This window comes from Danio rerio, chromosome 23 (genome assembly GCF_049306965.1).
Source record: "Danio rerio strain Tuebingen ecotype United States chromosome 23, GRCz12tu, whole genome shotgun sequence".
In the NCBI taxonomy this organism is placed as follows: domain Eukaryota; kingdom Metazoa; phylum Chordata; class Actinopteri; order Cypriniformes; family Danionidae; genus Danio; species Danio rerio.
This window is the reverse complement of record NC_133198.1, coordinates 27,883,226-27,905,908: the sequence shown is the minus strand read 5'-3', so window position 1 is coordinate 27,905,908 and position 22,683 is coordinate 27,883,226. Positions and strand designations below refer to the sequence as shown.

General features: G+C 34.3%; 2 protein-coding genes across 3 annotated transcripts in view; one reads left to right on the top strand and one right to left on the bottom strand.

Annotated features, from left to right (window-relative positions):
- The window catches only part of nol9 (nucleolar protein 9), a 15,633-nt gene extending 7,801 nt beyond the window's left edge, over positions 1-7,832 (bottom strand). Inside the window, exons 1-8 of one of the 2 annotated variants that reach the window (XM_073939013.1) lie at positions 7,778-7,832; positions 5,496-6,040; positions 3,494-3,716; positions 2,560-2,690; positions 2,187-2,331; positions 575-671; positions 343-440; positions 80-241 (exon numbers count right to left, since the gene is read on the bottom strand). In XM_073939013.1, coding sequence (XP_073795114.1) covers positions 80-241; positions 343-440; positions 575-671; positions 2,187-2,331; positions 2,560-2,690; positions 3,494-3,716; positions 5,496-5,987 — 1,348 coding nt within the window. In that variant the 5' untranslated portion in view covers positions 5,988-6,040; positions 7,778-7,832. Of the gene's footprint in view, positions 1-79; positions 242-342; positions 441-574; positions 672-2,186; positions 2,332-2,559; positions 2,691-3,493; positions 3,717-5,495; positions 6,041-7,269; positions 7,594-7,777 lie in introns of those variants that run through there. The other variant, XM_691014.7, reaches the window with a different exon arrangement.
- On the top strand, positions 7,827-22,683 carry zbtb48 (zinc finger and BTB domain containing 48). Its single transcript, XM_691074.8, has 11 exons — positions 7,827-7,987; positions 10,729-11,451; positions 12,438-12,739; positions 13,957-14,068; positions 14,168-14,260; positions 14,342-14,428; positions 17,753-17,907; positions 18,868-19,004; positions 19,089-19,253; positions 21,096-21,184; positions 21,265-22,683. The coding sequence occupies exons 2-11, from the start codon at positions 10,729-10,731 to the stop codon at positions 21,682-21,684; spliced, it is 2,283 nt and encodes a 760-aa protein (XP_696166.2). The 5' UTR covers positions 7,827-7,987; the 3' UTR covers positions 21,685-22,683.

Below are 22,683 nucleotides of genomic sequence, written 5' to 3'. Positions count from 1 at the left end.
AATTTGTCAAAATTTCTGCTAGTCAAATCAACAGTCTAATTTTATAGTGTTTCACGTGCAATATTTAGTCATTGCTGACCTCTGATCCAGCCCATAGTATTGATGATAACAGGACTCTCTCCACTGACGTTGCGCCAGAGGGATTTGAGGGACTCCAGATATCGATCGATGTCAGACTGACAATCTGCCTGACCGTAATACACCATGTGCTCTGGGTCACGCAGGTGTGTGAAAGGAGGCCCTGAAACAGAACGACACCAATCAAAATTCATTTGTTTGGGTGTGTAAAAACACGAGTGGATTTACATAGAAATAACAGAGAAGATGGTATATGATACATACCAAGCAGTGGTTCTGTAACTGTGCACAAGGAAAGACATCCAGGAGGGGTGAACTCAGTCTGGCCCAAATCACACTCCAAATACTCCACACTCGCAGTACTACACATGGAAGAAAACAAACATCGCTTTTAAAAATAGGAAGAAGTTTATACACAAAACCTGTATTGCAGACTCAAAAACAAGATTATGTTCAATTCATTGTCTAATTGTTAAACTGAATCACTTGAACTCACTGATTTAGCAGGCTGTTGATTAGGTGCCGATTAAAGGTGGACTTGCCAGAAGATTTGCCTCCACACACAAGAATTATGGGACAACGGTCGAATTCCCCTAGGGAACGATAGAAAAAAAAACAACAACCAAAAGACAAATTAATTACATAGCTTTAGACAGAACACATTCATCACATGCTTTATCACTGATGATGATGACGATGATAATAACAACAATAATAATAATAATAATAATAATAATAATAAATGTTTGTTTGTTTTGTTCCCACCGGTTAAATGTTCCTAAAAATCAATAAAAACTAAGCATATAAAAAAAGTAAAATAATAATGCAGTTCTGTAATCATTTAAGTAAGGATACTGACACAGTTGTAAGAAATTTTTTTTATTTGAATTAGTTGGGATATACAGTTGAAGGCAAAATTATTAGGCCTATAATTTAATATATAATTTTTGTAATTAAAAAAGTGAATTGATATTTCTTAGCCAAATTTTTTTTAAATAATGTGTCAAAAATAACGTTTGAAAAATCTAAAATTCAAATGTAGAATTAAAAAATGTTAATAATGTGTAATGAGAAAAATAAAAATAAAAAAGTGTTATGCAAACAAAAAGAGCAGTATAGAAAATTTGCAAGTATTTTATTGCAGTTCTAAATTATTTAACATAAATTATTTATGGCTGACATGCAAAACACCACTTAATCTATTTATTTTTTGCCTTGTTGTACCCATGACGTTAGAAACAGACGTTTTCTTTTAGCATCATAACTTGATGTTGCTGTCTCTTCGGTGTACTGGTTGTTACCAAGTTACGGGAAAAATCTCGCACACTGGCCCCGGGCCATCGGGCAGTGCATATTGTTGAGCCCTGTCAATATTATTTTATCCCAATTGGCTGCAGAACAAACCACTGTTTCAATGACTTGCCTATATAACCTGACTTGCCTATTTAACCAAGTTAAGGCTTAATTGTGCTTAAAAGCAGGAATGTAGCAAAATAACTAATAAACTAATACTGTATGTACTGTCACCATGGCAAAGACAAAATAAATGTATTATAATTTAGTTATTAGAAACTGGTTATATTAGAAATCTTAAAAATATTATGTTAAAATGTGACAGAAAATCTTCTCTACATTAAACATACCTTGGGAATTTTTTTTTAAAGATTTAATTTTTCACAGGAGCTTAATAATTTTGCCTACGTCTGTATATTTAGTACAGCAATGTTGTTTTTATTTAATAAAATTTATTTTATTATTATTTAATAAGATTTATTTTTAATTATACATTCGTTTCCATTCCAATTTATTTCCTAAAGTTTTGTCCACAAAAGCCTTCAAATCTTAATAAAACTGTAAATTATTTACCCTCAAGTCATTCCAAATCAGTGTGACAGTCTGATAAAGAACTAAAAAAAGAAGATAATTTTAAAAATGCCCAAAGAGCTTTGGTTAACATAAAAGAAAACTATTTTTGCTGATAACTTTTTTATTTTTATTTTATTTTTTATTTTACAAATACATGCATGTTTGGTAAGGATATAAAAAAAAGTCAATTAGTTTTTTTTTTTTGGATTAACTACCTCTCAATTTTATTTTACATTATTTACCTGCCCAGGCACTGAGCAAACTGCTTATAGTTTCTTTGTAGCTGCGTGACATGACCAGACCCTGTGCACAAGGCCCACGCAGAGCCGTTACACCCACAGCGGACAGGACAGGGCTATAGATGGCAGCCTGAGACTTCAACTCCTTCTGCAGGACGAATAAACAAACACAAATATATCCATGTTGCTATGCCAGGGTGTTCAAACAAACAACGTCAAAGGCAACAGTCAGTGTTTACATTCTTCTGAAGAGTCAAACTACAAATGCCTTTTTACAGCCGCCTCTGCACATAAAACCTCATCATTCTAACATTGAAACAGACACATCAGTGACTAAAATGTCAGAGTGTAATATCTGAAATAGCACTATATTTACCGAGTTGAGGCCGAATAGCTCAGTGAGTTCAGAAAAGCTGGAGAGAAAGCGAGTGAGTGGTGTGTCCAGAGACTCCAGAAGCACCACACAGGAATCCGAATCCACCTCATTCATCAGCTTTTTACTCGGCTCTACAAAAAGAAAAGACAAAAAGAGAGAAAAATTGCAGCTGATCTTTGGAAAGCAGGTGCAGAAAAAAATCTGTGCAGAAACATTTTTTTCATGGACTGTTTTGATATTTTAGCTTTTCATAAAGAATGCCTTTATGACAAGATTTTTCTGAGATAATGGGGGATAAAATATCCCCTCAGTTAAAGCCTAGGACTCTAAAGTATTTTGATAAAATTATTGTAAACAATTCATAATTTCCTATTTTCAACTTGGCTTTATCCATCATTTACATTTGCACTCAAGAAATGCATTAAAAACTGTGTTTTTTTAGGACAGAGTAACTAACGTAACTTAATGTATGTATTTATGTAACTATTAATATTTGTTAGTATTATTATTCATTTATTAGCATATATTTTTTTATTTGTTTACATTTTTATATGTTCATTTCATTTAAAAAAATGTATTAAACAATTTAATTTGTTAATTTAGGGATGTTTATTTTAGATTTAGGTAAAATTAAATTTAAATTAAAGTAAACTAAACAATTTGTGTGCTTGCATTTCTATTTTGGTATTTTCTTTTATCAATTTTATTTGTTAATTTATGTCTGTTTATTTTAGAATGAAAGTAAACTAAAGCCATTTCAATTGAAAAAAAATTCTAGACAGAATTCATGTTTTATTTTGAAAAAAAAAAAAAACACCCAATCAACAAATCATTATTATTATTAAATAATTGTAAAATTTTAACCTGGAATATTTTGCCTTAAAATCAGATTTGAGAGAAAGAAAGTCATTAAGATTATAAGTGAAAGTGCTACCTGTTGTGAAATATTTGCGAACAATGGCTTTTGCTTCCAGCTGGCCCTCTTTCTTGTTCTTGCTGGAGGACTGGTTGTTTCCTAAGGCCGTGATAGTGAGCGGGCAGTGGGTCGGTGGTGAAAACACAGGGTAAGGCTGTTGACCCTCCTCTATGGTGAAGCCCAGCACTTCTACATGACCATAGAGGCAAGTGAGCAGGCACTTCCCACGAAAACACAAGACCTGCAGAGACAAAACTAGCATAAACTACTGGTAAACCAACCAAAACATACAAATTGGCTGACAGTGCCAATGTGTTCTCATTTAATTTCATCAATGGTTTGATGACAACCTCGAATACAGTACCATTTACTTATATTGGCAACCATGGTTAAAATGAAGACAGACAACTGTGAAAAAGAATTACTTTAGATTGTACTTTTGGAGCCTTTCTGATCTCAACTAACATCTGCAGTTCTCTGTTCGTGATTTATAGGAGTTTTTTTGTGATAAGACTTCTAGGCTGACTCGTAACACCTTGCTGTGCATGTGGAAATGGGAATTTGATCTCAGAGCTTTTGCTGTCTTTGTTATAGCAACTAATAGGGCTGCACGATGTTGGAAAATATATTGGGATATTTAATTTTTTTGCAATAAATATTGTGATATGAAAACAGTTTTACAATATAGTTCTAATAGCACTATTTGACCGTTTTCTGTGGAGTCTAATGGTATTCAGGTACAAAAAACAGAAAAATCACAATGCAAAAAAAGTTTCTCTTTGTCTTGTTTCTAGTCCAAATTTCTACAAATTCTTAAAGTAAAAATATTGTTTTGTTTTTTAATTGTAAATTAGTTGATTAAGTTTTTTCTTTAAAACAAGTGAAATTACCTGTTAGTGGTCTAAGTAAAATAGACCTCACTTTGAAATGTAGATATTTGAACTAGAAACAAGACATTAATTCAAAGTGAGAAAATCGTTGGTTGTTTTTGCATAAATTACATATAAATACAGTAATTAATACTATTCTGTAGCTCCTGGTCAAGTATAATCCAGACTCAATATTGCATATTTTGTAAAGTGACGATTGCAGATGTGAACATTGATGCTGAAACCATATATATTGAGCAGCCCTAACCAATAACCATTTTATAAAGCTCATCATCATTTAGCCATAAATCACAGCTCTGTTCTTAGGTTTTAGTAATTATGATGAATGACAGAGCGTTTTAGACTGTGCATTACCTTAGTTTTTTACCCCTGTAAAACAGGACATCGTGGTTCAACATGTTACTGCTCCTGATCAGACAGGTGTACTAAAAATGTAAATTACCAATGGAGATATACTCCAAAACTGAATGGGTGCCAATAATTGACATCCACACATCCATAAAGATGTGTTTTTGTTATTATAATATACATATAAAACTATGCTGTTTTTTCATTGAGGAATTTTTTTTTTTATTATATCAAAAGGTTACAGAGGGTGTCAATATTAGTGGAGGGCACAGTATTATTGCATTAGGTGAAGAATTTATGAACATCCAATTGTTAAGTTGTGACAAGACAATATAAACTTCATAACAATATATAACAACTACATAACTCCCTAAAATACTGTTTCCAGGTCCAAGCCGCTACTCATCTGAATTAAGAAAATATTGGTTTATGACCACTTTTTCCCTTTTTAGTCATAGCACAGATTAAAAAGTGAGAATTTTATTTAAAATCATGGTGTACACAACAAACTCTGGACTTGCAGCATTACAGACACCAATATTTTAACAACTTATAAAAAATTAGTCATTTTCTAGCTATCAGATATAGGGCATTAAAAATATATATAAATAAATAAATAATAATAATAATAAATATATATGTGGATTGGACCTGGAAACTGCTTTGCATGACGTCACACTTAACAAGCGAATTATAATGGCCATTCTTGTGTGGATATACATAAAAACACAACTAAAAATTCAAAATTTAGACATTCTGGTATTCGAGTACTGTAAACCTACCTGACTTTGTTTCATGACTAACACTGCACGGTTCTTGGTATGATCAAGGTGGGCATGGAATTGAAGCCCATCCTCCGCCTGGTCTGAGTCAGGTAATGTTGAAGTCTCCATGCCGTTCTGAAGAACACTGTTGGCATATTCACTCCATTCTTGTGAGTCCACTGATCTGCTGCTGTCATCCAGTTCTGTGCCTCCATTTGTGTGGACATGAGCAAAAGTCACAGAAGTGGGTTTAACTTTATCCTCGTCTGCACAGTTGTTATCAGAGAGAAGAGTCACAGGCTTCGCATACAACTTCTTCAACCGTTTTATTGCTGGTTTCTCCTTTTTGGCTATCTCTTGTTCCAACTTTGCAGTTCCTGAGCTGGTATTAAGGAGCGTTGAGTCCAGGCTGCGCACTTTTTTGTTCCACTTATTCTTGCCATGTTGTTTAGATGCATTTCGCTGCCTCTGTTGGGACCGAGAATGAACCTTGTGTACTTTCATTGTCATCCGCTGACCCCCAACGAGACTATAAACGACATAAATCCAGAGCTAGGAAACACCTGTGAACAAATGAGTAGTTATGACAGAATTACTTGAAGTTAGGTATGGGACGATAACTGTTTCAAGGTATAGCGCGGTTTGTAAAAGCCAAAGTTTTAAAACCACCAACATTTTTTGCTATACGTTCAGATTTTTTATTTACTTTTTTTTTTAAGGACAATGGTATCTGCAGCAGAAAACATCTGTCTTTTGGAAACTAATGAAGACAGCAGATGTCATTAATTCATTTGAATTATTTAGCCTGACATGTTTACTGTTCCAAAATATTTTAAGTGTTTCTCAAAACAAAATATATTGGGATCAAATGTGTTTTTATGCAGACATTGAAAAGAATATATTTAGAGCAGTAATCAAAATACTGTAAAACTGATATTTTTATCTAATCTTATCATACGGTCAGAATCTTAAACTGCCCCATGCCTACTTGAAGTTAATAAAAAATGTAGAATTGCAGAATAAAAGCTAAAACATATCCGTTACCCTGATGAAGGCAGTTCATTGGCGAAACGCATAGGTTTTTTTTTAAGGATTAGCCATCTCAATAAAGGCTTTTAATGTTGTTTTCCACATTTTTCGCGTGCCTTGGACTGATTTATGATGTTTATTCTGATAAATACCTTACCCAAAGAGCACCAACACATTAGTTAAGCTACCCCTGCTCACTTTTAAGAGATAAAAGTTTTTGACATAGTTTAATCACTCATTCTTTTCTTATTCCCATGATGCCAGAATCAGTATATTTTATTTTATTTAACTTACTTATATTCAGCTTAAACTGCAACTTTAAGGCTAGGTTAATTAGCTTAACTACACAAGTCATTAGACAGCAGTGGTTTGTTCAGAAGCCAAATAAGTTATTTCTAAAGGGGTGTAATTTATTTGACCTTAACATTATTTTGAATTATTTTTCCAGCCAAACTAAATGACGTTTCTTCATATGAAAGATAACGTTAGACGGATTGATAGATGATCTAACGTTAACTTATAACGTTGGACGGATGGATGGATGGATAGACATCAGTATGTTGGTCAAGTTTAACAAACGTGTATTGTTTTATGTCTGTTCTTTATTCAGTTAGTGATACATGTTGTAAGTTAACCACCACAGTAATTATTCTTGACTTAACATTAACAGTTAGAAATCACCAGTAAGATCACCTATTGTTAGAATATGAAACTGAAAGCTACTGTCGTGGTTGTTGTTGTTGCTAAACGTGTCCGCACTAACCTGTTTAAAGTGAGAATCCGCTGTAGCCGATGATAAACCAGACTTGAGAACAAACAAAGACGTAAAACACGTAATATAAGAGTTTCAGTTAAGCTGCTGTAGTTTCTGTGTAAGTGCCACTCTCCATGTGAACAGATATCACGCTGCACGATGCTGTTGGAGATCCTCTTCACTAATCGAGACCTAGTTATTTATTTTGATCAGCTTTAATACTGCATTATCACTTTCTGATGCATATGTGAGACGAAGCATAAATATGTTAAAGATACTCTGTGGCTAACGAGAACAATTTCGTGCAGCGATGTGCGCTCACAGCCGTCTACTGGACAACAATAGATTTACCGGAGTTTAAGCGAGAAATGATTCTATACTACCACTCTAATTAAAACGTCATAATAAAAAAACTTGACCCTAAATTTTAAAGTGTTTATGAAATTGACTAATTTGTGTACATGTTGACTATATGAGCTAAACTATTCCACTTATTCACGTTTGAAAAAATACGAACCTAGTGTAATCTGTGAATGGCCAACCACCTCCAACAATATCGAAACGTCACTTCCCGTTTCTGTTTCAACATGGCTTCTTGTTGTTTAGCCCAAATTAAGCATTTGATGCAGTATAATTTAACTCTTACTCAGTAAATTACACTACGCGTGTATGTGGATTTTCGAGGTATAACTGAAATATGGGAGCAACTTTCTAATTTACGGTAAAGGTGAGTAATACAGAGTTGATTGTGAGCGAGTGCTTTAGGGAGCGTCATTAAAATGCGGACATCGAGGTTAACGTTTAGGTGATACACATTACATTAATCCAATAGTCGCTAATCGTGGCTTTCTAAAACATTAATGAGCACAGGTTGGATGATTATGTGTAGGATTATTCTGTGTAATTTTTCTGTGTAAACCAGATTTCGCAAAAAGCAGCTATGCTTGTAGTAAAAATGCAGAATGTTATGATTTGTGAAGTATTTAAAGTTGCATGAGCTCTAATTAGTTTACACACATTTTTACTTAACAAAACAATGTATTACATTTTATATGCATAGTTGTTTTTAAATAATATTGAACTTTAACATATTATTTTGGTGTATTTTTGTATAATTGTATTTATAATTCAACAATAAAACAACTAATTTGAATGTATTATATATAATATACTATTTAATATGTTATATATAATTTTTATTTTATATTTATTATTTAATAAAAATATCAAATACACAGTAATTTTTTATATGATAAATGTGGGTGTGGCGAGGCAGTGGCGCAGTAGGTAGTGCTGTAGCCTCACAGCAAGAAGGTCGCTGGTTCGAACCTCGGCTCAGTTGGCGTTTCTGTGTGGAGTTTGTGGGTTTCCTCCAGTTGCTCCGGTTTTCCCTACAGTCCAAAGACATGAGGTACAGGTGAATTGAGTAGGCTAAATTGTCTGTAGTGTATGAGTGTGTGTGTATGTTTCCCAGAGATAGGAAGGGCATCCGCTGCTGGATAAGTTGGCGGTTCATTCCGCTGTGGTGACCCTGGATTAATAAAGGGACTAAATGAATACATTAATATGTGGGTATTATATATATATATATATATATATATATATATATATATATATATATATATATATATATAATATTATATTTATGTTATACACAGGTATACATAAAAACAACACTACACAAAATAATTTTGTTACATAGAATTAAAAACTGTATATATAATTTATATCGTGTACACTTTTATTTTTCTATGTGTATGTATACACACACACACACACACACACACACACACACACATATATATATATATATATATATATATATATATATATATATATATATATATATATATATATATATATATATAATTCTAAGTAACAAAATTGTAACAAATATATAAGAAAATGTTTATTTATATTTACATATAAAATATATGTTTTTTCTAAACATAATAGTTTTATTAACTGATTTATTTTATCTTTGCCATGATGACAATAAAACATATTAGATATTTTTCAAGACACTTCTATACAGTTTAAAGTGACATTTAAAGGCTTAACTAGGTTAATTAGGTTAAATAGGCAGGTTAGGGTAATTAGGTAAGCTATTGGATAACAATGGTTTGTTCTGTTTATAGTCGAAACAATTTTGTTTTTAAAATGGCTTTTAAAAAAATTAAAAACTGCTTTTATTCTAGCAAAGCAAAGACTTTCTCCAGAAGAAAAAAATATTATCAGACATACTGTGAAAATTTCCTTGCTCTGTTAAACATAATATGGGAAATAATAATTTAATAATTCTGATTTTAACTGTATGTACATAATAAAAATACACAGTACACACACATATATTATGTCAATACAAACTTTTATTTTGGATGCGATTAATCACAATTAATTTTTGTCCAGCACTGATTAATACATGTTTTAGTTTATTTTATTTATCTTATAAAATATATCTATACAGAAAAAAACAAAGAACAATATTCAGTAGACACAATTGCAGTAGAATAGTACTATTTTATGATTTCGATGAGTTGTAGTTCTATAATTTCTATAATATTACTTACAAACATATTTTCATTAAATATAAGAAAAAGTCAAGATGGTCCTTTTATTGTATCACACAGTCCTTTTATTTCTTTCACAAGGGCTTTATAATTATAAGCATGATTTATTATTATTGTAAATATCAGTATATGTTTTACGCAGCGGATGCCCTTGCAGCCAATAGTATCTGGATGCAGCCTTTATGATGCAATGCAAGCTGAGATTGCATCACTCAGTGATGGGATGTCAGACACAATGCTCTCAATGGATTGAGTGACGTTACTGTGACAGGTAGGGTTAGGGGTGGGGTTAGGTGAGCGCAATAAAAAGCATTTGATGCAGATCAGATTGCACTGCACCCAGTCTGCATCCAGACTCCGCTCCTTCCTGCAACCCATCTCTGGAAAACATCCATACACACTAATTCACACTCATACACTACAGACAATTTAGCCTACCTAATTCACCTGTACCACATGTCTTTGGACTGTGGGGGAATCTCCACAGTCCCAGGAGCACCTAGAGGAAACCCACGCAAATGTGGAGAGAACATGCAAACTCCACACAGAAATGCCAACTGACCCAGCTGAGGCTTAAACCAGCGCCCTTCTTGCTGTGAGGCGACAGCTCTACCTACTGCACCACCGCGTCGCCCTTCATTTAAAAAAATATTTACAATTCAAATAAAAATGTGCAGAATTATTCTGTCCTAATTCATGAATCAAACTAGTGAACAATGTTATTTTAATTAAATATTAAGGAATTGTCTAAACTTGCAATATGAAAACATAATGGTTAGAACTAAAGTATTTATTTTAATTCTAATTTAAACATAGCCTTTTAAACATCAGTTAACAAATGTGTAATTGAATTGAAATAAAATCACTATTGAAATCAGCTTGTCGTCTGCTTGTCTAGATGGAGAAACTTGCAGAAGGCTCCTCTCATGCTCAGCGGGTGCTGTCTTTGCTCAACAAGCAGAGAGCTTTTGGCCATTTCTGTGATGCCATGCTGTGCACAGCGAGCGGACAGGTGCATCTGGCCCATCGCAATGTCCTGGCCTGCTTCAGCCAGTTGTTCCAGGAACCCACCTCAAAAACACCATCTATAAAGTTTGACCTCCCTTTAGAGTGTCCCGATGATGGACTCGAGCTACTGCTGAATTTCTTCTACACTGGTGATCTCCAGCTAGACGACAGCAATCTGGAAAAAGTCCAAAATGCAGCCAGCGGATTATCGGTGCCTGTTTTTCTTATACCCTGCCAGGGTATAAAAACTCCTGACCTGAATGAAGGTGATCCATCAAAACCACTGCTTTCAGAGCCTCAGCCTGATCAGACTCCGAATAAAAAGACTAGATCTGGACAGAGGACCAAAAATAAAGCTGATGCATTTAAGTTGAGTACAGCAAGCGATGATGAGCCTCCTGCATTAAAGTCTACTACTGTCACACGTTCTGGAAGACGTGTAAAAGGGCCCAGTCGACTGGTTGGTGAAAGTCAAATTTCTGTTGTTACCAGACTAGGAGTGGGAAGGAGAAAAGCATCATTTGTAGAAGACAAAGAGCAGGAGACTGGAGCTACTGAAGATGGAGATCATCCCAGACATGAGGATGCAAGTGAGACTACCCAGACTACTGAGGTACTATATGTAGGTTGTCTGCAAGGTCTTAAAGAGTCTTAAAATGTCTTAAATTTCAAAAACTAAATTTTAGACCTTAAAAAGCCTTACATTCACAATAATATCATCTTGTAGGTTTTAAATCATTTTCAACAGGTCTACGTTTTAAAAGTTGTTGAAGTAAAGTTACACAATCTGGCCAACACCCATCCAATCAATATTTTTAAAAAATATATACAAATACACATGTTGGATGTTTATTTCATAACAGCTGTTAGTCATTTTACAGCAAGTTTCTTAAATTAAATTCCCTAATCAGGAAAAGAAAACTAAAAACTATTACACAATTCCTTATGATAATTATAGCAATATATCCCTTTACATAATCTTCCATTTACACAAAAACTATTTACAGAAGAAAGTGTGAGTGGACATAATATTTCTAAATAGACATAGAACTTAAGGTTTTGTAACAGAAACGCATTAGGTTGAATGGGAGTCATACTTAATTCATTTGGACCATAAGCAAACAAATATATATATATATATATATATATATATATATATATATATATATATATATATATATATATATATATATATATATATATATATATATATATATACTGTATATATATATATATATATATATATATATATATATATATATATATATATATATATATATATATATATATATATTGATTATTCATGTAGTTTTCTTCATAATAAATATACATTTAACAATGTTAAACATAAAAAAAGAAACATTATGTTGAAAAAAAGTCTATACATCCAGAGTTTTCCTTTTTTGACACATTAAGATATGTGGTTAAGAAATAACTACATTTTTGTTTGTTTTTTTCCAATTCCAATTGTCCAACTGGGCCACACACACACACACACACACACACACACACACACACACACACACACACACACACACACAATAAAACATCTCAAATTTCTTTTGGATCAGAAATGGCCGTTTCACTCTCTGTTTTCAGGTGGATATATCTGTTGATGACCAAAATGATGACGATGATGATGTTGAGGATGCTGCCAATAATGACGATGACAGTGACAGAGGTGGAAGTGTGGATATTATTATTGAGGGAACTGATGAAGAGTATGTGCCTCATGATTCACCTTGCTCAAGCACAAAGACTCCACGGGGAAAACGAAAAGAGAAAAGTAGCAATAAAAAGAATGGGGAAGGAACGTCAAAAGACAGCAAGAAAGGGGCCGTCCAGTGTCCAACGTGTCACAAAACGTTTCTCAGCAAATATTACCTCAAAGTACACAACAGGTACATCCCTTTGTGATAAGAAGTATTGGTTTTATGCAAATTGACCTATATTTGTTTTTAGTGCTTATTAACATTTAAGTGTGACTGAGTAAAAATAAAATTCAGTATTTACACAATAAATACAATACATACAAATGCATGTACATACTTTAAAAATCTCTACATATATTTTTATGTTTATATAGCTTTTTTGGTATGTAAATCTACAAAAATATTTTTTTTTTATATGTATATACATATATACAATGGATGTGTGTATTTATACACTACCTGACAAAAGTCTTGTCGCCTATCTAAGTTTTAGGAACAACAAGTAATAACTTGACCTTTTGTTAATCATTTGGTATCAGAAGTGGCTTATATGAAAGGTAACGGCCTCTAGATTATTCTTATTTTACTACATTAAATTCCTTAATTTTTAATTATTTAATTAGGACAGTAAGGTCTTAACAGCTTTAAGCACCTCACTTAACACTTAACAGCACCTCACTTACCACACCGAAGACGACGATAAACAAGAAAACAAGTTGGCTTGACAATACAGTATAGCGTTATACAGTTTATTACTCTTACAATGTTACCAATAATGCTTCATGTGTTGTAAGTCAAGCATAACGTTTACTTAGCCACCGCCATTATTGATGGTTGCAATTAGAATGAAATAAAAGCAAAAACTATTGGGAGGGGAAGAGCTACTCTATGTCCCACCTTCTCTTCATTTTTCAGTTGAGATTACATCAAACATGGAATAAATATGTACATTTCAAAGCACTCCACGGGACCTTTAATATAGTTTTGAGATTTTTTTTTACTTTATAACGTCGTCTGGTATTACTGTATAAAGTTATACAGTTTATTACTCTTACAATGTTGTGTTTGTATGTCTACGTGTCTTACATCTTATGTTGTAAACGTCAGTCATGGATAACATGCATTTAGCCACTGCCAAAAGTCAGAGATTGGAGTTTTATACATTGGAGACATTAAAGTCATACATTCTTTGTTAACAGACTTTCACTGTCAAATGTTCAAAGCAGACTCTAATACAGACTTTTTTGGATTTATGCAAAAAACTAAACAAACTTTACTGAAATCTGCTTGATTTCACATGGAGTGACTCTATGAAGGCCTTTGAGGTTTTGTTATTGTAACTGTGGTTTGTAATGCAAATGTCTGACCTGAAATTCTGCCTTTCCTTATGTCTTCCGGTCTGCAAGGAGACACACTGGAGAAAAGCCGTTTAAATGTGGCAAATGTGGGAAGTGCTACTTTAGAAAGGAAAACCTGCTGGAGCACGAAGCCAGAAACTGTCTGACCAGAACAGAACTGGTGAGTTTGATATTGAAGAACAATGCAAATAAGCACAATTGCTGCATACTAGTACTTACTGTACTTAATACAACTTGTCAAATTTTGGGTTCGTGCCAGGTGTTTTCATGTTCAAAATGTAGCATGACCTTTAAAAAGCGGCAAGAGCTGCGTCATCACACAGTCATGCACACAGGAGTGATGCCCAATAAGGTATGTCAGCCATAGTGAACGCAAAATGTGACCTTTTTGGAATTGGACGTTGTGCCAGTCTGATTTTATTTGTCATATTAGTGCACGTCGTGCCCTGAGCAGTTCATGCAGAAGAGAGACCTCAAGATCCACATGATTAAAGTCCATGGAGCTCCCAAACCACATGCAGTAAGTGACTTTAATGTTAAGCACTTAGGCAAAACTGTTTATCTTACGACTTAGAGTTCTCCTAAATGGCAATAAAGGTTTCTAGTTACACGGTTTCTCTTAAAACCTTTTCACAAAAATGCTGAGACAAACTTATGCTAAGGAATAGAGTGAGAAGACATGAAGAGTCTTCTAAGAGTACGGGTGCTCAGTGATTGGCTGATGGGGAGAGGCAGGGGCCTTTGTCAAATATTCATTCATAAAAACTCTGTAAAGCGCCACTTTATTGGGTACTTTTTGATGCCAGAGGTCAGAGGAGAATGGCCAGACTGGTTTGAGCTCACAGAAAGTCAACAGTAACTAAAAATAACTAGTTACAACCGAGGTATGCAGAAGAGCATCTCTGAATGCACAACATATCAAAACATGAGGTGGATGGGCTACAATAAAAGATTGGAACAATAGCCGCATTTCCACTATCAGGCCAGTGCGAGCCAGGGCTTATATCGGGCCAGGCCGGGCCAATCGCCCGGGAGGTTGAGCAGTGAGGCCGAAATCATGTCGCGTTTCTACTGTGGGGCTAGTAGCTCGCAGCGCGTCAGCAAACCCCGCCCCCAGAACATCCCCCGAATCGAACGTCACTCAAACCGCCCACTTCAGCGAGAATCATGCAGATAAAGCACACCACATCATCATCACGAAACTATTAAAATTAGGACAACCAAAACAAACAAATGACACGTTACTGTACAGCAGTACAACGCATGTCTATACGCACATGCCTGTGTGTTTTCATTCATCATATTCATTTACTCGCCGACCGACTGGCATCGAAATCCAGTGGTCTTGCCACCAACGGAGGGACCCGGAGCGCAGGGAGCGCACACATCCATAATATAACACCACATATATAAAATTCTCCGTTAATAATATATAATATAAAATGTTTTTTATAACATCCTCTAGACAGAATCTGTCCAACATTCATCCCAAATGCTCCGGAGAGAACTGAAACATGATTTTTTCCCTATAGGCTTTATGACACTTAATAGGTGATTCCCTTTATTTAAAGATGTTGCTTATTATATCTTAAGTAAAGGAAAGTGTTCAGTGTTTCAGCACATAAGAGCAGCACGTAATAAAATATAGCCTATATTTCGTTGCGCTCAGCAGCTATGCACTAATAAAGCTCTTTATGTATTTAAAATGTCCTTCTTTAATTTTACCACGTCATATAAAAACATACACACTTGTTTGAGGACACAGAACACATTTTGAACTTGCAGTTTTCCCCGTCAAAAAAGTGCTGCGCGGCTGCAGACAGAAAAAAAGGTCGCCTAGTTTCTGCTTTCACTCACCCCAAAAATGCTCTGTTTGCATGATTTGATTAATTTCATCGTATCCAAATACTTTATAAATAATATTTAAAACATTTTCCGGTGTTTATTTATTTTTATTTTTTTAGAAAATATCTAAAATCTTTTTTTCAAAGAGGCTTTTGAAAAATGAAAGTTTAATATAAATTTGAAACAGTTTGATATAGTACCTAATTGTTATAGCTATAGCTTTTGTTAGTTTTATATTGGTTTATTTATTTAATGTGATTTTATTATAGGCCTATCTAATATTTGTAATTCTTTAAATTATTTCAATATAGGGCTATTTTATCTAGATATGACACTATTGTTTTGAGCCTACAAAAGTGGGCATGAAATTTGTAAAGTTTAATGTCCTACTGTTGTATTCATATAGTGTATTATCTCCAAAATAAATTAAAACAATAAAAATAAAAGAAAAAAGCCGCTCGCGGCATCAGAGCTATGAATGGAGCGCTCTTTTCGTCTCACACACATACACAGGCATCTAAACGCGCAAAAACACACACAGTATTAAACTTGACAAAACCTCTTGAAAACCTTTACTGTCTGCTGTGTCTTTAATATGGTGTAAAGATTATTATGCGTTATTGAAACATCAAAGATGCAGCAAAGAAAGATCATTTTATGCAACAGCCTTACATTTAAAAGAGAAACTTAAGGGCGATCATATGCAAAAAAGACCCCAGCCTATAATTTGTTCCAGATGTTTTCTTTCCTTTATTTATTTATTTGTTTGGCGCATGTACTCGAGTGCGATCGGAAAACTGTGCCCGCCTCTCCTTTCACTCCGCCCCGAAGCCCCGGCTAGCCCTCCTTGGCCCAAGGTATTCGGCGGGCCGAAAAAGGCTGGCCGTTGGCCCCGAGAAAGCCCCGCTTTGGCCCGATTAGGCCCCGGAAGTGACAGTGGAAACGCCACTGGCCTTGGCTCGCCCTGGCTCGCTCGCTTTAGGCGCGATAGTGGAAACGCGGCTAATGTTGCCTGGTCAGATATGTTTCTATTTCTGCTGCGACATTTGAATGGTAGAGTGAGATTTTGGGTTCAACAACATGACAGCATGAATCCATCTTGCCTTGTATTAACGATTCATGGTTGGAGGTGGTGGTGTAAAGGTGTGGGGGATATATTCTTTGCATACTTTGGGCTTATTAGTATCAATTGAGCATCGTGCCAATGCCACAGCCTACCTGAGTGTTGTTGCTGACCATGTCCATCCCTTTATGACCACAGTGTACCTATCTTCTGATGGCGACTTCCAGCAGGATAACGCACCATGTTATAAAGCGTGAATCATCTCAGACTGGTTTCTTGAACATGACAATGTGTTCACTGTACTCAAATGGCCTCCACAGTCATCAGAACTAAATCCAATAGAGCACCTTTAGGATGTGGTGGAACAGGGGATGCATCATTTTTGTCTATAGTTTCTGAACTGCATACCAAACACTGATATTTTAATAAATTCTAAAAGATGAATCAATGTCTGACTATCTATCTGAAATTAGGCATGAAAATAAACATTACAATCGTGATTATCAGAAATATTACAACTAGTGCTGGGTGATATGGTAAAAATAAAATCTTGATAATAATTTTTGATAATGAACGATATATTTCGATATAAGTTGTTAATGCTTCCACATTTAAAAGCCTAAAAAATTAGAGGGTCCATTAAATGACATAACATATTTTCAGACAATAAATTTTCTGTGGCTGAAAATTCAATACATTTTCAATAACAACACACTTTTAGATTCCCATTGATGCACATTTCTGCTTGTGGATTGACTCTTAGATCAATATAGAGTAAGAAAGTCCAGAGCTTATCATTGTTATTGACATACATTTTATAGCGATTCGATATATAATAATTTATCGGCCCAGCACTAATTACAGCCGCATTGTGAGTGTATATTAGTAGCATTTGTTTTTGGCATCTGATGTGATGTTATCACATGTCTGGTTTAGTGTCCGCTGTGCCCCAAGTGTTTCCTGTCCCGCACTGAGCTGCGTCTGCATGAAGCTTCTAAACATCGCGGAGAGAAACTGTTTGTGTGTGAGGAGTGCGGCCACCGAGCCTCCAGCCGCAACGGCCTGCAGATGCACATCAAAGCCATTCACAGGTAATGACTGGCAGAAGATTTCAATCTTGACTTATTCATTATTTTAAACTGATAACTATTTTTGTAAAATTTACAGCAATTATTTATTATCAGCCATAAAACTAATATAGAAAAATCTTTAAAAAACAGGCAAATAGGGAAACAAATTAGATTATAGTTGTTGTTGTTATAATTATTATTATTATTATTATTATTATTATTAATAGTAGTAGTAGTACTACGACTAGTAGTAGTAGTAGTAGTAGTAGTAGAAGCAGCAGCGGCAGCAGCAGTAGGGTAGTGGGGTGTCGCAGACGAAAATGAACAGTGGAGGGGAGGGTCGAAGGGTTGGGGGTCACGGACAAAATTGAAGAGCGGGGAGGGGATTTGATTGAGCCCCCTAATTTTAACTCTGGGGGGCCCCAAAACAGCGTGGGCCCTTAGAATTGTGCCAATACAGTCGTACTAGTAGCAGCAGCAGCAGTAGTAATATTCATGTGTTTATTTAATCAAATTATAAAAAAGCATTAGCAATTTAATGCTATTGATCTGTAAAGTTTTTTATAAAAGTACATTTATTTTAAAGAACAAGTTTAATAATTGTTATTGTTTGTGTTTTTTCATGAAAACTAGTATTTATTATAGGTTTTTGTCTTTCATTGACCTTTTATTTTAAGAAGAAACTAATAAAGGAATCAGATTTTTTTAAAGCCATAAAACTAATATCAAATATTTATTTGAAAAACAGGCAAACAAGGAAACAAGTTAGATTGCAGTTGGTGTTGTTCTTCTTATTAGTTGTAGTAAAGATATTTATTTATTTATTTAATTTTTACAAATAGTAAAAAAAATTAAAAATCACTGTACGAGGAACACTGTAACGCACCAGCCAATATGATATGGCTATAATCTATTTTGCAATTTTTGTTTGTCCATTGGAATTATTGATTATTGAGTCGTATTTGTTGTGCTTCGTTTCAGAAATGAACGCCCTTTTGTGTGTCAGCTCTGCAATCATGCTTTTACACAGAAAGCCAATCTGAGCATGCACCTAAGAACACATACAGGAGAGAAACCTTTCCAGTGCCACCTCTGCGGGAAGACATTTCGCACTCAAGGTATCAACCAAAAGACACAAACAAAAACCTTAAGCAAAACCAAATCACTGCAGTTTGTTGATTACTTTTGTATCGTGTGAGCAGCCAGTCTGGACAAACATCACCGCACACACACAGGAGAGCGGCCGTTCAGCTGTGAGTTCTGTGAGCAGCGCTTTACTGAGAAAGGTCCTCTCTTACGCCACATAGCCAGCAAACACCAAGAAGGTCGACCACACTTTTGCCAGATCTGCAACAAAACATTTAAAGGTGAGACAGAAGGCTGAACAATGATGCTTTTCAGGTAGTTACAGGAATATAACAGGGTCTCCGCGGGGTCCTAAAACGTGTTAAAAGTTGATAAATCCATTCAGTGAAATTTAAGACCCTTAAAAAGTATTAAAAAGTATTAAATGCTAGTTTACATGGTATTACATTTTGTATCAGTATGCTAATGTTTGCTTGAATTTAATCTTTGAATATTGCGATGTTGTGTAGTTTTTCAGAAATCGATACAATCCTGCTAGCTTTGACACTGCTTTGCTTACTATAGTATATATATATATAGTTGAAGTCAGAATTATTAGCCCCCTTCAAATTTTTTTCTTCTTTTTTAAATATTTTTCAAATGATGTTTAACAGAGCAAGGCCATTTTCAAAGTATGTCTGATAGTATTTTTTTCTTCTGAACAAAGTCTTGTTTGTTTTATTTCAGCTATAATAAAATCAGTTTTGAATTTTTTAAACACCATTTTAGGGACAATTATTATTTTTATCGATAATCTAGAGAACAAACCATCGTTATACAATAACTTGCCTAATTACCCTAACCTTCCTAGTTAACCTCATTAACCTGGTTAAGCCTTTAAATGTCACTAAGCTGTATAGAAGTGTCTTGTAAAATATCTAGTAAAATTATTATTTACTATCATCATGACAAAGATAAAATAAATCAATTATTAGAAATTAGTTATTAAAACTATTATGGTTAGAAACGTGTTGAAAAAATCTTCTCTCCGTTAAACAGAAAACAATCAGTATTTAGTAAATATACTGTAAGTTAAAATGTCACAGATGAGGTCTTAAAATGGATGGAAAGAGTTTTAAAAAGGACTTAAAAGGTATTGAATTTCATTCTCTGTCTCCTGTATATACCCTGTTTAAGTAAATAAGTATTTTTATTTATTTTTCCATATAAAATAATCTAAAATACATCTAAAATACATTAATTTAGATAATACACAAACTCAGTTTATATATATATATATATATATATATATATATATATATATATATATATATATATATATATATATATACATATTAGGGGTTGCACCGGCTAGTCGCATAATGCTCTAGTCGTTTTTTGACCATTTACACAACTCTGGAAGAGTAATTTTATTAGCTATTGCCCTTTGCGAAGTGTAGACGCAGACATATTTTGTGAATAATCCGTGAATGTATGAAGGTATGCAAACTTCACAGCATGTGTAAACATCATCTCTGATGAACACGGTGACGTCTGATATCTAAGATGAACAGGAAAAAAATTCTCAACTTGAACAGGATTTTAATCTCGAAACTAAATAGTTTACAATTCACTTGTTTTGCACTAGCTATTTGTAATGTTGCATAGTTTTTGCAACATGTTATGAGCTATCAAATAGCATGTGTATATATTTGCTGCAAATAAATTGCAAATTGTTGCATGTTGCAAAACATTTTCATCTTTTGTTTTATTGATGACGTCAGCAGTGACTAGTCAACGTTGATAACATAAAAATCGACTTCCAAAAATCTTCCAAGTTGTTCAACCCCTAATATAAATGGCATTATAAGCATTTCATATTATGTAAAATGTGTTTAATTGTATATTTGATAAATTAAATGTTATTTTTATTTATAACTTGACATGATTAAAAACAACAAAAATAGATAAATTTAATTGATGTTTATCGTAACATAAATAATTTTTTTTATTTATTTTTAAATTCTAATGTAAATTAATATTCACAAACATAAATACTATCTTCTTTCATTTTCAAAATAAAATAAGCAATGGTTTAAAATGCCCCTTGAATAATCTTTTTCTATCCCATGATTCCCCATCAGCCATTGAGCAGCTCCGGGTTCATGTACGGCGTCACAAGGGCATGAGGAAATTTGAGTGCACACTTTGTGGTTACAAGTTCACCAGACAGGTAAGCATCACCAATATTTATGACGCATCATTTCCAACTTGCCATATAAGATCTCAGTGTCTCCATCTTAACTTTACCAGGCACATTTGCGGAGACACACTCAGATCCACAACCGCATGGAAAACTACAGTCCCAGACAGAGGAGATTACGTAACCTGGTTGTGGAGGACGCGAGCGCAGCAGCTGCTTCATCCGGTCTTCCGGTCCAGACAGAGGCTCAGGCAGAACCAGCAGACATAGTTAGTATAGTTATCCAGCAAGAGGGTGCTGCAGAAACAGGAGGAGAGCAGGCCTCGTATCCTGTCACTGATGGAGCAGTGAATGCTGAACAGACTGGCTTTGCTCTGGCTGAACGAGAAGATGGAGTCGCGCAGACGGAGTTTACTGTAGCAGATGTGATGGAGCAGACGCTGCTAGTGCGCGTACAGGAGGCGTATCCTATACATCAGTCCGATGTGGTGGTGGAGATTCCCAACACTGAGGCTGATAGAAAAGACTAAATGAAGGAGACTCGTTGACTCCAGAAAAAAAAATAGACAAAAAGACATCAAGGAATTTGAAGTTATTCAGTGTAAATAAACAGCTTCCATGCATGGGAAAACAAGTAAGAAATGCCTTGTATGTTAGAAAACAATGAATTTTCCCATTCTTACATTCTTCCAAACACAAACTTTCACTTTCATTCCTCTTTGGAAGAAAAATCCTATTTAAAATCAAATCTGAGCGATTTCTATCCCTCCATTAAAGGTATGTTCATCCAAAACTCTTGACACTTCACAGTAAAATGAATGCAGTCCATAAATGAATCCATATGCATCAAGCGGTTTAATCCAATTCTGAAAAGACCTAAATGGATTTAATTTAGGCTTTTATTCTCATATAAACATTGATCAATGAACATGTAAAAACTCAACCATATTAGCTTAACTAGAACAGACCTTATTGGTTCTTTTTATAGTTCAAATGTACCATGTGATGTAAGAATAAACCTCATTGGAAGCTCAGCATGCTTGAGTTTCCATGATTGAATCTGATTGCGGTAAACATTGCTTTCTGTGTATCAAAGCCTTCATTAAAACCGTTCACCATATAAATCATCCCTTCAGAATACTTGGACTTTTTAGTCTCTTCATGATGCATCAAATACTTCATTTAAATGCGTTTTAAAATGAAATAAAAACAGAGGACTTGGTTGTGTCAAATATAACATGACACAAGCTCTTTAGTTTTGTTTGTGGGATCAGTAGTTAATGCGAGGCCAACTTTTCAGGTCAGATGATTGTTTGTTTGTTTGTAGTAATGCATTATGCCTGTACTAGTTAACTGATGACTGGCACTATAAGCTAGAAGACGTCTGACAGACTTATAGCATATGACCAAATTCTTGTAAGAGAATGTCTTGATTTATTCAGCATCTGGATTGCATAATTTGAAGATGTTTTTGTAATACAAGTAAGGCTTCATGTATACTCCTGCTTAATGGAATAAAGCATTGAAAA